This window comes from Erigeron canadensis, chromosome 4 (assembly GCF_010389155.1).
Source record: "Erigeron canadensis isolate Cc75 chromosome 4, C_canadensis_v1, whole genome shotgun sequence".
NCBI lineage: Eukaryota > Viridiplantae > Streptophyta > Magnoliopsida > Asterales > Asteraceae > Erigeron > Erigeron canadensis.
Genome location: NC_057764.1, coordinates 17544076 through 17556250, shown reverse-complemented (window position 1 = coordinate 17556250; position 12175 = coordinate 17544076). Strand labels below are relative to the sequence as shown.

Sequence of the window (12175 nt, the reverse complement as noted above, 5' to 3'; positions counted from 1 at the left end):
TTGCATTACTGAGATTGAAAAGGAGCAAATGAGGATGATACCTTACTCGTCCAGATATCGCTTAGGTCTGTACTCGTCCAGATATCGCTTACATCGTCGGTATGCTTGGGCGTTATTTATCTAATCCCGAATTAGCACACTGGAAAGCGGCTAAAAAGGTTCTACGATATCTGCAAGGGACTAAAGACTATAAATTACCATATAAAATAAGTGACAATCTAGAAGTAGTAGGTTACTCTGATTCTTACTTTGCCAAAAGCAAGGAAGATAAGAAATCTACTTCTGGGTATATTTTTATGTTAGCTGGCGGACCTATATCTTGGCGGAGTCATAAACAAAAACTGACTGCAACATCCACCATGATGGCTGAATACATTGCTGTTTATAATGCTACTTGTCATGGGATGTTGATTAGGAATCTTGTCAGTGGACTCAAAATTGTCAACTTTATTTCTAGACTATTGAAGCTTTATTGTGATAGTTCAGCTGCCGTAACTTTCTCGAACAGTAACAATTCAACTAGCACTGGGCTGTATCTCGATACAAAGTATCTGTTTGTACGCGAACGGATTGAGGAAAATGTTCTTTGTATTGAGTACATAAGTACAAATGATATGCTAGCGGATCCGATACCCAAAGGTCTTCCTCCTAATGTCTTCGTGGGACACGTGTCGAAGATGGGGTTTACTAAAGACTTAATGTAATAGCATATTGTACTCATTAGTCTTTATTATCATTATCTTAATAGAATTTTCCTTAATATTCAGATCTTATTTGTCTATTATTTACACTTAGCGCACATAATGGTGTGTGGACATTAAAATTACAAAATTTGTCTTAGTCAATTGATCATTACTAATTAGTTTTAAATTTGAGTCATAGTTTGACTAGTGGGGGTCCTGAGTTAATGTTCTTCTCTACGACTGTACTTTCTTGACTATTATTTCAGTTTAAAACAAAATGAGTATTATCCCGGCCAGACTTATTGAATAGTCATAGATAAATGATCGCTTGGTCAAGTGAGAGAATGTTGGAACCACGTTAAATGTGATCGTTACTTATCATTTATCATTCGCGATATGATAATCGACGATAACTGAAATCTCCATGTCTAGTAAATGTACGATAAGCGTATTTACTCTAAAAGATATATTATAGGGTTTCTCATTAGATGATTCGAAGTACGGGGGCTTATGTGTTGCACATACTAAACATTAAGGTCTAAAGTTTTAAATGTTCTCTCTATAAATAGAGAGTCATTTCCAACCATTTTACACTAATCTTTCACTCTCTTTGTGTGTGTAATTCTCTCCCATAATTCTCAATCCCATCATCAAACAATTATCTCGTTTTGGGAACTCGATAATCAAATGGTAAATATTCTTGCTCTCACATGGTCCTCTAGATCGTCAGGTATACTTGTAATATTGTCATATTTTCATTATATTTATAAGACAAATAATATATAATCCAACAGTAATCACCATTATAATTGGTTATAGCCCAGTTATTAAATACTAGCTTTATATGCTGCAAGTCTTGAGTTCGAAACATGAGAAAAACACTTCAAAGAATTTCACAGATAAAGTCCTCCAGTGAAGCAAGTTTGAGTAATGCATGGGGCAAAATTTTATCCCAATTAAATTTCGTGTATGTGGACGGTTTAGTTGGGGGAGGGGGGGGGGGGTTCTTTTCCTACTAAGTATTGAAAGTGAGGGAATTCCCTAGTGTAGACCCAGTTAAGACAATGTAAGCTAAATCCCCTGTTGCGAGTAAATGATTCACATCTTTCAATAATAATACTAATAATAATAATAATAATAATAATAATAATAATAATAATAATAAATTTCTTATTGAACTTATATTTTGTTCTTTGTGTTCGTCTAAATATACGTTTGCAACACATTTTTCGAAAACGCAGATCGAATTTTGAATTTGCATAATTCAGATCCGGATTTCGCTTTACGCAAGTCAGCTTTAAATTCGCAACTCAGTTTTTGAATTCACGACTCAATTTTTATGAAATGACTAGATGCGCACTTTTAAGCCGATGTGGGTAGTGGGTCCAGCTGGTTTAACTTCTTTGGTCAATCATGGTATAGCACAAGTCAAATATGACCAATATTTAACCACAAGTCAACATCATCAATTTTGACATATATATATCTATCACTACAATAATAAATAAATTTTGACATATATATCTATCACTATGACAATTTATACATAACGTAGTTTCTTACAATTGGCTCAATTCAAAACTACATTAGTTTCTTACAATTAATTTCTATTGTAGGATAGAGTTTGCACCAAAGAAGATAATTGACTTAGATGAATTTTTGTTGAAGACTTCAGACTTGTCAACCATAAGTGTGGTATTTCTCAAGAAACCATAATTAAGTTAGTAGGAGTGCATGATACTATAAATATAAACACCTAATAACTACTTAAAAGAAAGTAAAATAGGAAAATGAAACATACAACTAGGATACCATGTGTACGTCCAAATGTGTATCTTAATTAATTCCAAACAAGCAACATTAAGCTGTAGAATTAAATCCAAGTTCTTAACGGATACTTAAAGAGTGGAGTATACCACAGCATATGTCATGCACAATACTTATCTAGGAACAAAATCGGATATTGAAACATCATTTACGGAGAATTGAGATGACCTTGATCTTGATTTTGATATTTTGGATTTTTCTAAACCACTGCTCTCCGTTGAAGAACTATATTCCCGAAAGAGTGGCATTTCGGGATCAATGTTACTATGCATGAAAAACGCAGGCTCAGATGGCATCGGAAGTGTGATAGATAAGCTATTAAGCATTAGAACAACGGAAGCCATGGTTGGTCTGTCATTAACATTTTCTTGAACGCATAACAACCCGATATGAATACTTCTAATGATGTCACGCAATGAACCCGTTCCAGTTTTCAATATGGGATCGATCATATCTGATGTCGTCCCATTTTTCCAGCTTTTCCATGCCTAAAAGAGATTTAACAATTTTGTTATAAATACAATAAAAACAGAGTATTGTAGTAGGTGTAGAAGTTTGGAACTTACAAAGCTAAGAAGGTCTTCAATGCACTCTCCACTCTGAAAACATTGGTTTTTTTGACCAGATACCATCTCTAGTAGTAACACTCCAAAGCTAAAAACATCTGATTTTACCGAGAATTGGCCGTGCATAGCATATTCTGGTGCCATATACCCACTATTAGAGGGCAGAACATGCGCAAATAGTTAGCACTTACACTCCATACACATCTTTAGTTATTTTGAAATAAACTTGCATACAATTTGGTGATCATGTATTATGCTATTAATTAAAAACCACTTATTGCAAGAACAGCTAATAAAAACAGCTTTTGATTACGATATACATATTGCTAATTGTAGTATTCAATGATTTCAATCTATGTAAAATTCTTTTGATTTTTTTTAACTGTATTGCGCGTATAAATTTAAGAAAAAGTCACATTGAAATTTAAGAAGGCACGAGTAAATCGGTATTTCGATAAGGATAACCAGCACACATTTTATCCACGACTGTTTCATCCCCAATCGAGAAGTTTTGTTTATTGCTTACAATGTATAACATAACTTCTATATATTAATGTCTTCGTAATGAAATTAGTTTATTAAAGTGTACTTACTAGGTTCCAACAATCCGACTCGTGTCACCTTGAGTTTCCTCTGGCTTAAACAATCTTGCCATGCCAAAATCTGCAATTTTAGGGTTCATTTCGGAATCTAGCAAAACGTTACTAGCTTTCATATCACGATGAATTATCTTTAAACGGGAATCTTCGTGAAGGTATAATAGCCCTTTAGCAATCCCTTTAATGATGTTGTATCGTCTATCCCAAGCAAGAAGTTTACGTTTAGTTGGATCTATATCACCATCATGATCGGAATGTTAGTAACAATACCCACTAAATAAAGCATCATTTGCAACGTGTTAATTGGTGAAACATTGTTAACTAATTAATATAGCAAGAACTTTCAAGAATTTACCAAATATAAATTGATCAAGACTGGCATTTGGCAAGAACTCGTAGATGAGAAGTCGTTCGCTTCCTTCTATGCTGAAACCAAGTAGCCTAACCAAATTACGATGTTGAAGCTTCGCAACTAGCAAAACCTCATTCTTGAATTCTACATCTCCTTGACCAGAATCCCTTGCTAGTCTCTTTACTGCTATATCCTGTCCATCTCTCAGAGTACCCTGTATATTGATATAAATTAAAAGCATCTATCAGTGTTAAAGACCTATCAAGCTTTCCAATTCCAAAATTTAACTAGCCATTTCAATTTGCTCATACTCTGTAAACGGCTCCAAATCCACCTCGTCCAAGCTTATTTTCGTCAGAAAAATCATTGGTTGCTTCTTTAATTGTACCAAAACGGTATTGTAAAGATTCAGCTGTGCCAATATCCATACTTTCACCTAGTTGATTGAAAACGTAAACTAATGGCTGGTCTATTATGAATCTGGATTTTCAAACTCGGAACTACTTACTTTGAATACTTTCATTCGGCATAGGCTGGGGAGTTGGCTTCTTCTTCCTTGATCTAATAAAAATACAGAGGAAAGAGCATATTATGACAGCTACGACTGCCACAGTAACGACTACGATTGTTACCACCCGTGCCGTATCATTGTTATTTCCTACAAAAAGATTGAAAAATTTGCTAATGATTGATATAGCATTTACTCTAAGTTTAAAAAATTCCTCAATTCAAGAATAACTTTCTAAAGGAATCAACAATAATTTTAGCCTCAATCTATTCTAGGCTTTCATATATAATAGAAAAATGCAACCAAAATAATGAAATGGAATTGGTTGTTGTTTTAATGTTTTATTTCCATGTACTCGTATAAATACTTTGGGCTCTCGTAATTTAACTTTCTATTTTGTCTTTGCTCATTAAAACTACAAAAATTTTTTTTATTAATTGTTTTTCCGTAACACAAAGTAATTGATGATATAATAAAAATATATTTTAAATTTTATTGACTAATTAGATATTTAAAAAGTACGAAGTTAAGTCTATCTCCGATACTAGAGATGACTTTAGTCAGTTATTCCGCTATGAATCTGCTACATTATATATATCTTTTTAAACTCGCACACATCTTTAAAATTAATCTCGTAAATTTTTCTAACTACACAAACATTATTATATATTATTACATTACTTCTAATCATATATCCTTAAGTAAGTTATATAAACTTTTAATCATTCGCCCTTAATTAGAGACATACATTTTATAATGATGGATATGCTTCAATGATATAGTAATAATTAACATAACATAATAATAAAAAGAAATAGAAAAATAGCCCTACTAAGTATAAAAAAAAGGAGCAATAAATAATTAAATTTAAATATATCAATTATCAATTATAAACAAAATATTAAATGCTTGTTTTAAAGGTCATATGTGATTATGTCCACTTACGATCTTATTTTTGTGAGTTTGTCTATTCAATACTTAAATTTCATTGACAAGGACGTAAGTGGATGGACTTTTTCTTTATATATGGTAAAAGTAAACGGAATTTTATATTCTATTCGAATAAATTATTAAACTGTTAACCAGACGTGCTAGATGGGCCATAAAATCTTCAAAACTTATTTTCTATATTATGTTTGAATGTAATTAAACTATTACGATTTACGAGTATTACATACGGACATAGGGTTTTCATCGGCAACTATTATATGAATTTACATTTACTACTTAGCAACCCTGATATATTACTAAATTCCTTAATTAGTAGATGTCGAACTATAGTGTTCATTAAAACTTAGTGTTACATTTGGTTATATCATATCTCCATATGTATTAAACACAAGGCTAAAATTACATAAACATACAGTTGTACCTGGTGGTGATAACGGTGGTTGACGCGGTGGAGACGGTTGTGAAACTGGTGGTGGTGGCGGTGACGGGATAACTAAAGCACTCTGATTAAAAAACCGATAGTTCTCATACCTAAAATTACACATAGGCTTAAGAATTCTCCCTCCAACTTTCCCATTAAAAAATGTCGATATCTGATTAATTGAATCCTCCAAGCAAGAATTACAATCAAATTCGGACAAGTCAGGAGTACACTGAACAAGCGCATAAATATTCGAAAAACCCGGTCCACTCGTGTTCCCAGTTGCAAATTTCAGTAACGGACCACCATTCGCAGCTTTCTCTCGCAAGTCCGTTAGTAATGGTCTAAGAGCATCATTGAACCGACTGATATCACTCGAATTTTGGTTATTAGCTAGATACACATAAAACTTGAATCTAGTTTGTTGCAATATCGGTTGGTTTGAATATTTCACAAGGCAATTGTCATAGTAACCTATAGCCTCCTTTTGGTTAGGACATATACTTCGTAATTTAACTATGGAGTTATTTAGGCAACTTTGACACTCAGTTGAATTGATGTCGCCTCGACATAGGGCGACCGAATTTACTGTATCGTTAATTCCTTGACCGCTGGACAGGTTAAAGAATCCGAAACCGGAGTTGGTACTTGGTAGGCCTGAGAGGGTCGTGTCTAGATTTCTTCTGTACGTGCTGTTGGATGTATAGTTTGACGCATTTTCGCAGAAATAGGAAAGGAAGTTGGGTTGAGCTAAGGTGGTTTTATTGACTACATATATGGAAATAAAAGAGGACCATATGAGTAGTTTTAGCATTTTTGGCTGTGGTAGATGATTGAGGATAAGTTGGTTGTGACTTTAAGAATTGGGGCATATATATATAGAAAACCATCTTTATCGAGTATTGACTGAGTCAGAAGAAAAGTATGCAAAGAAAATTAATGTACATGAAGAAAGAACAGCACATAACATTTCATGTCCACTTCGTTTTTAAGGATTTGTATTGAATATTAATATTAATGTCTGTTCTAATTTTATTTTGGGAAGGGAATATGAGGCTGTTAGGCACCCAAGTTGGGTGAAAAACTCCTCACATACCTTTTCTTGAAAGGTAAAAATCATGGGGCATGTATTTATTTAAAATATTAAAATATTAGTATGTGAGGGATTTTTCACCTAAATTGAATGCATAACAGCCTCATACTCACTTTTCCTTTTTATTTTTTATGAGCAAAAGAAGAATATAAATAAGAGACAGAAGATAACACAATTAGAAATACTATCCAATATAAAGTCATGAACGAAATACATTTCTGGTACCTGTGAATATGTGATATCATATTAATTGCAATCTTGTCCAAACATTTGCAAAGTGGTAATTTTAGTGCCATAAGTCGAACATTTTGGCATTTTTGGTCCAAAACTAACTTTCCGTCCAATATCCTCCGTTAATGAAGCCATGTGCCAAACATGTGATGGGTAGTTTCGTCATTTCAAACATACATGGACCATTATTGCAATTAATTAGATTATGTTTATCTCCTCTGCTCTCAACCCTACAATCACCATCAATCTATCCAATTTCAAACACACCAACCATTTTCTTATTTTTCCATATCTGGATCTGTCTTCATCATCTTCAACATCATCATCTTAAACAACATCCATTGTCATTGCCTCTTTTTCTTTTCTTATTTAATTCAAATGACTTCATTACTCTTATTTTTCTTTTCATAATCTTCATATACAAAGACAAACTCCACAAAATCCCCATTGTCATTGCCTCTTTTTTCTTCTTAATAATATAGATCTGATGTATAAATATATCGTATGGATATGACTAAATCATCAAACCTTTGTACATAAACAGATTGTAGATGGTGGGTTGTCGGTAACAAAAACAACAATAGCAGCTGCTGCGGTGACGGTGGTGGTTTGATGACGGCGGGAGATGGAGTATGATTGGAGATGGTGGAATGTATGTACGGACAATGTATAAATAGAGAGAGATCTATGAATGTTGGTTTATAATAAAGAAATGAAATTATAGAAATGGATAAAGGAGTTTAGAATTTTTGCAAACAACGAAATTTCAATGTGGCCGTGAGCCCGTGACACCGTCAGATTATTTGCATTGTTTGCCTATATATACAATTTACATTAAATGATTTTTTTTATTCTGTTAACTGAACTAAGAAGTTGAAAATTGCAATTAAAAAACTGAACTAAGAAGTTAAGTTTCAAAAAAAAAAAAACTGAACTAAGAAGTTGAAAATTGCAATTAATAAATAATTGTTATTGAATCTTGATTATGTTTGTATATACGAGCATGGTACCCGCACATTGCGGCAGAATTTTGTTTTAAGAATGAGATAGATTTGGGGTAGTTTAGTCCAACTGTAGAGGTGGGCATAGAAAGATATATTAAGGTAAGGAAAATTTTAGACTTACTTAATGACTTAAAGCTAATTTGCTTTATAAGAGAGTATAGATATGAAATTTTGAATTTTTATTGGTGATATGATGATTTTATCTGGATTAATGGGCTAGATTTTTTCTAAATAAGTTGTTAGTATTTAAGATTTGGGAAAAAAAAAAAGAAAATAAAAATGTTAATAATGATCTCTTTTTATATATTGTTTGAAAGATTAAGAAAAAAATTTGTTTTTTGATAATAATGGTGATAAATACATGAATGAAGAGTAAAGGGGTGGGTGGGAGAAAGAGTTCTTGTTTTTTTTTCAAAACTGGTCCAATGAGAATTAAATGGACGAAACTAATCATTACATGTTTGGCACATGGTTTCACTAACGGAGGATGTTGATCGGAAAGTTAGTTTTGGACTAAAATTGCTATAAAGTCGGACTTATGGCACAAAAATTGCCACTTTATAAAATGTTTGGACCGAAATTGCAATTGATGTAATATTACATGGACAAAAAATGCATTTTGTTAACTTCAAATTATTAGTTAGAGCATGTTTTGTATTTATGAAATAGCCATGTCCTTGCAATTAACTATGTTTAGATGGAGGCCTGTATTGTAATTAGTCAAGGACTTACTTGTATTTAGTGCAAATTAGTTGCCTAAATAAACCCCTCCATTATCTAATGAATTAACTTTTTGCCAATAATTATATCATTTTCATTTACCTACTTTCCTTCTATTTACCTACTTTCCATTTCACATTTAAAAAGTTCACTACACAATTAGCATATTTTATACTTGGTATCAGAGCAAAATCACAATGTGTGAAAGATCCATGGATTGATTTTGTTCATTTTTGTGCTATTTTGTGTTTTTCCCATTTTCATGAAAATCTCATATTTTACCCATTAATCATGTTAAAGTTATCACCATTTTAGTATTAATCTATCATTTACCTTCTGATAACATCACATAAAAAATTTCAAATCATAACTCCAAACGAAATGTCTTAAAATCGAATTATTAACCTACTGGTCTGAATACCGGTTTTCATATCGGTTTTCGATCTCAAGAATAACAGTTGTAATACTGGCTTTCGTTTGGTTTAATATTTGTTCTATTACCGGCTTTCATACCGGTTTTCTTACCTAAATTACCTGGTTTACACCAAAACCGGTATTTGTTAACATATTTATCTGTTTTTCCAACTCGTCATAATCTTCAACCTTTTTTCCGAAAATCGGTATTAGTGAAGCATTTCACAAATAACGGTATTAGTTAAAAATTTCGTGCATTAATTTTCTTTATCTTTATTATTACTTGGTTTACCTCAAAACCAGTAATAGTTCATAATTAACTCATATTCTAAGCCATTATTCTGTTCACGTATCTTCGTGAAAACCGGTATTAGTACATCTTTTACCAAAATCGATATTTGTTGTGAGTTGAGTTGTTGGGTGTTTGTGTTAGTTTGCCTGTTTAATACCTGGTTTACTCCAAAACCGATATTTGTTCTTTATTTCCTGACTTTAGGAAAGGTTATTCTGTCCATTTTTCATCTTAGGTTATGGAGACATTGAACGCAATGAAATTGTCATCAAGAAAGTTCACTATGTTGAAGGGTTAAGTCATAACTTGTTCAGTGTTAGACAATTATGTGATAACAATCTTCAAGTTCTTTTTTGACAATCTCTTTGCAAAGTCCAAACTCCAGATGGAGTTGACATTCTTTGCGGTGACCGCGATGATAATCTTTTTACCGTCAATCTCGATGATAACCAACCAACCGATAATATTTGTCTCATTTCAAAGGCTATGTCAAAGAATTCTTGGTTATGGCATAGAAGGCTTTCTCATCTAAATTTTCAAACCATCAATACTTTGGTCAACAAGCAACTTGTTGAAGGCTTGCCGGACTATAAGTATGAAAGTGAGCATGTTTGTCCTTCTTGTGCTGTTGGGAAGATTAAGCGAGCTTCCCATAAACCAAAGAAATCTCCAAACTCATTAGCACCTCTTCATTTGCTTCACTTGGATCTTTATGGGCCGATGAAAGTACAAAGCCGAAATGGGAAGAAATACATCTTGGGTATTGTTGATGATTATTCAAGATATACTTGGGTCAAATTTCTTGCATCCAAAGATGAAACAACTCAAGTTTTGATTGATTTCATCACTTCTACTTAAGTAAATATTCAACTTCCAGTTCGTTACATCCGTTCGGATAACGGAACTGAGTTCAAAAATGTTGTATTTGATGAGTTTTGTAAATCCAAGGGCATTACTCACCAATTTTCAGTTGTTCGTACACTACAACAAAACGGTGTCGTCGAAAGGAGAAATCGAACGCTAGTGGAAGCAGCAAGGACAATGCTTGCTTATTCTAAGTTGCCATCTAATATGTGGGCTGAAGCTGTTGACGCTGCTTGTCACACTCAGAATCGGTCTATCATCAATCAGCGTTTCAAAAAGACTCCTTATGAGGTTATTAACAAACGAAAACCCAACATCAACTATTTTCACATATTTGGGTGTGTTTGTTACACTTTGAATGATTGGGAGAATCTTGGAAAATTCGAGAAGAAAGGTGATGAAGGATATTTTGTTGGTTATTCCAAAACATCAATTGCCTATCGAATATACAATCGCCTAACAAACACAATTCAAGAAACAATGAATGTTTGGTTTGATGAGATGTCGGGCATGATCTTTGAGCAAGAAAGTTTGCTACCAACAAATGATGATCCAAGTGCTTCAAGTACTTCAACAAGGACTTCTACCTTAGCTTCTAAGTTCAAGAAGTTTCCAACTCCAACGAGTGATGAATTAGATATTCTTTTTGAAGAATTCTACAATTCCAAACCGATTCATGATAAAGAACCTCAAGTCATCATTGAACAAACTCAGACCAATGATTCTGTTCTTGACAACAATCATGAATCATCATCAAGTTCTTCTGAGCAAGATGCTTCATCTTCTAGTAGTAGTTCTTCATCCTCTTCTGATGACTCTTCTTCACCATCCTCTCCTGATAATTCTTCTCAAGTGAATGTTCAAGAACAACCTACTCGCTTTACTCAGACAACAAATCCATTGAACACTCCAAATGTGTATGTGCCACTTGACTTTGATCATCCATCCTATGAGGAAGCAGTTCTACCAAGCTATGATTCCATCTCTCAACAAAACTCAAGTTTTAATGATGACGATGTTGATATTCAACAATGAGATCATCTTCCTCATGATCGCAAATGGTCACGTATGCTGAAAGATCATCCTACTGATCAAATAATTGGAGATCCACAAGCCAGAGTAACTACTCGTACTTCAGTAAACGAGTGTCTTGTTGCACTTTCTCTCAGCAACATCGAACCCAAAACTGTCTCTGAAGCTCTTCATGATCCAGAGTAGGTTAAGGCTATGCAAGAAGAACTCGCACAGTTTGAAAGACTGAAAGTATGGAGATTAGCTCTAAATCCGAGAAAAGATGATCCAATTGGAACAAAGTGGATTTTCAAGAATAAAAAGGATGAGAATGGAGTGGTAGTAAGGATAAAAGCTCGACTTGTTGCAAAGGGTTATTGCCAACAACCTGGTGTTGACTTCGATGAAACTTTTGCTCCAGTTGCAAGAATGGAGTCCAGTCGAATTTTCTTAGCATATGCCGCATTCCGAAACTTTACTGTGTTTCAAATGGATGTGAAGACTACTTTCTTGAATGGTGACCTCAAAGAAGAAGTTTACGTTGAACAACCTGAAGGTTTTGTTGATCCTAAAAGGCCAAACCATGTGTACAGGTTAGACAAGACTCTCTACGGTCTTAAGCAAGCACCTCGCACATGG

The 12175-nt window shown here is 33.6% G+C and overlaps 1 protein-coding gene across 1 annotated transcript; it reads right to left on the bottom strand.

Annotated features, from left to right (window-relative positions):
• Window positions 1-2501: 2501 nt before the first annotated feature.
• On the bottom strand, window positions 2502-6751 carry LOC122596018 (putative receptor-like protein kinase At4g00960). Its single transcript, XM_043768515.1, has 7 exons — window positions 5908-6751; window positions 4536-4685; window positions 4339-4463; window positions 4031-4241; window positions 3670-3907; window positions 3077-3227; window positions 2502-2998 (listed from the first exon to the last, which is right to left on the bottom strand). Exons 1-7 carry the CDS (start codon window positions 6719-6721, stop codon window positions 2624-2626), a joined length of 2064 nt encoding a protein of 687 aa, XP_043624450.1. The 5' UTR covers window positions 6722-6751; the 3' UTR covers window positions 2502-2623.
• Between the last annotated feature and the right edge of the window lie 5424 nt (window positions 6752-12175).

Coding starts and splice junctions, on each gene's coding strand:
- LOC122596018 (XM_043768515.1), bottom strand. CDS start 6,721: ATGCTAAAACTACTCATATGGTCCTCTTTTATTTCCATATATGTAGTC. Junction 4,242..4,338: donor GATTTGGAGCCGTTTACAGA/GTATGAGCAAAT, acceptor ATCAATATACAG/GGTACTCTGAGAGATGGACA. Junction 2,999..3,076: donor TTGAAGACCTTCTTAGCTTT/GTAAGTTCCAAA, acceptor AATCTCTTTTAG/GCATGGAAAAGCTGGAAAAA.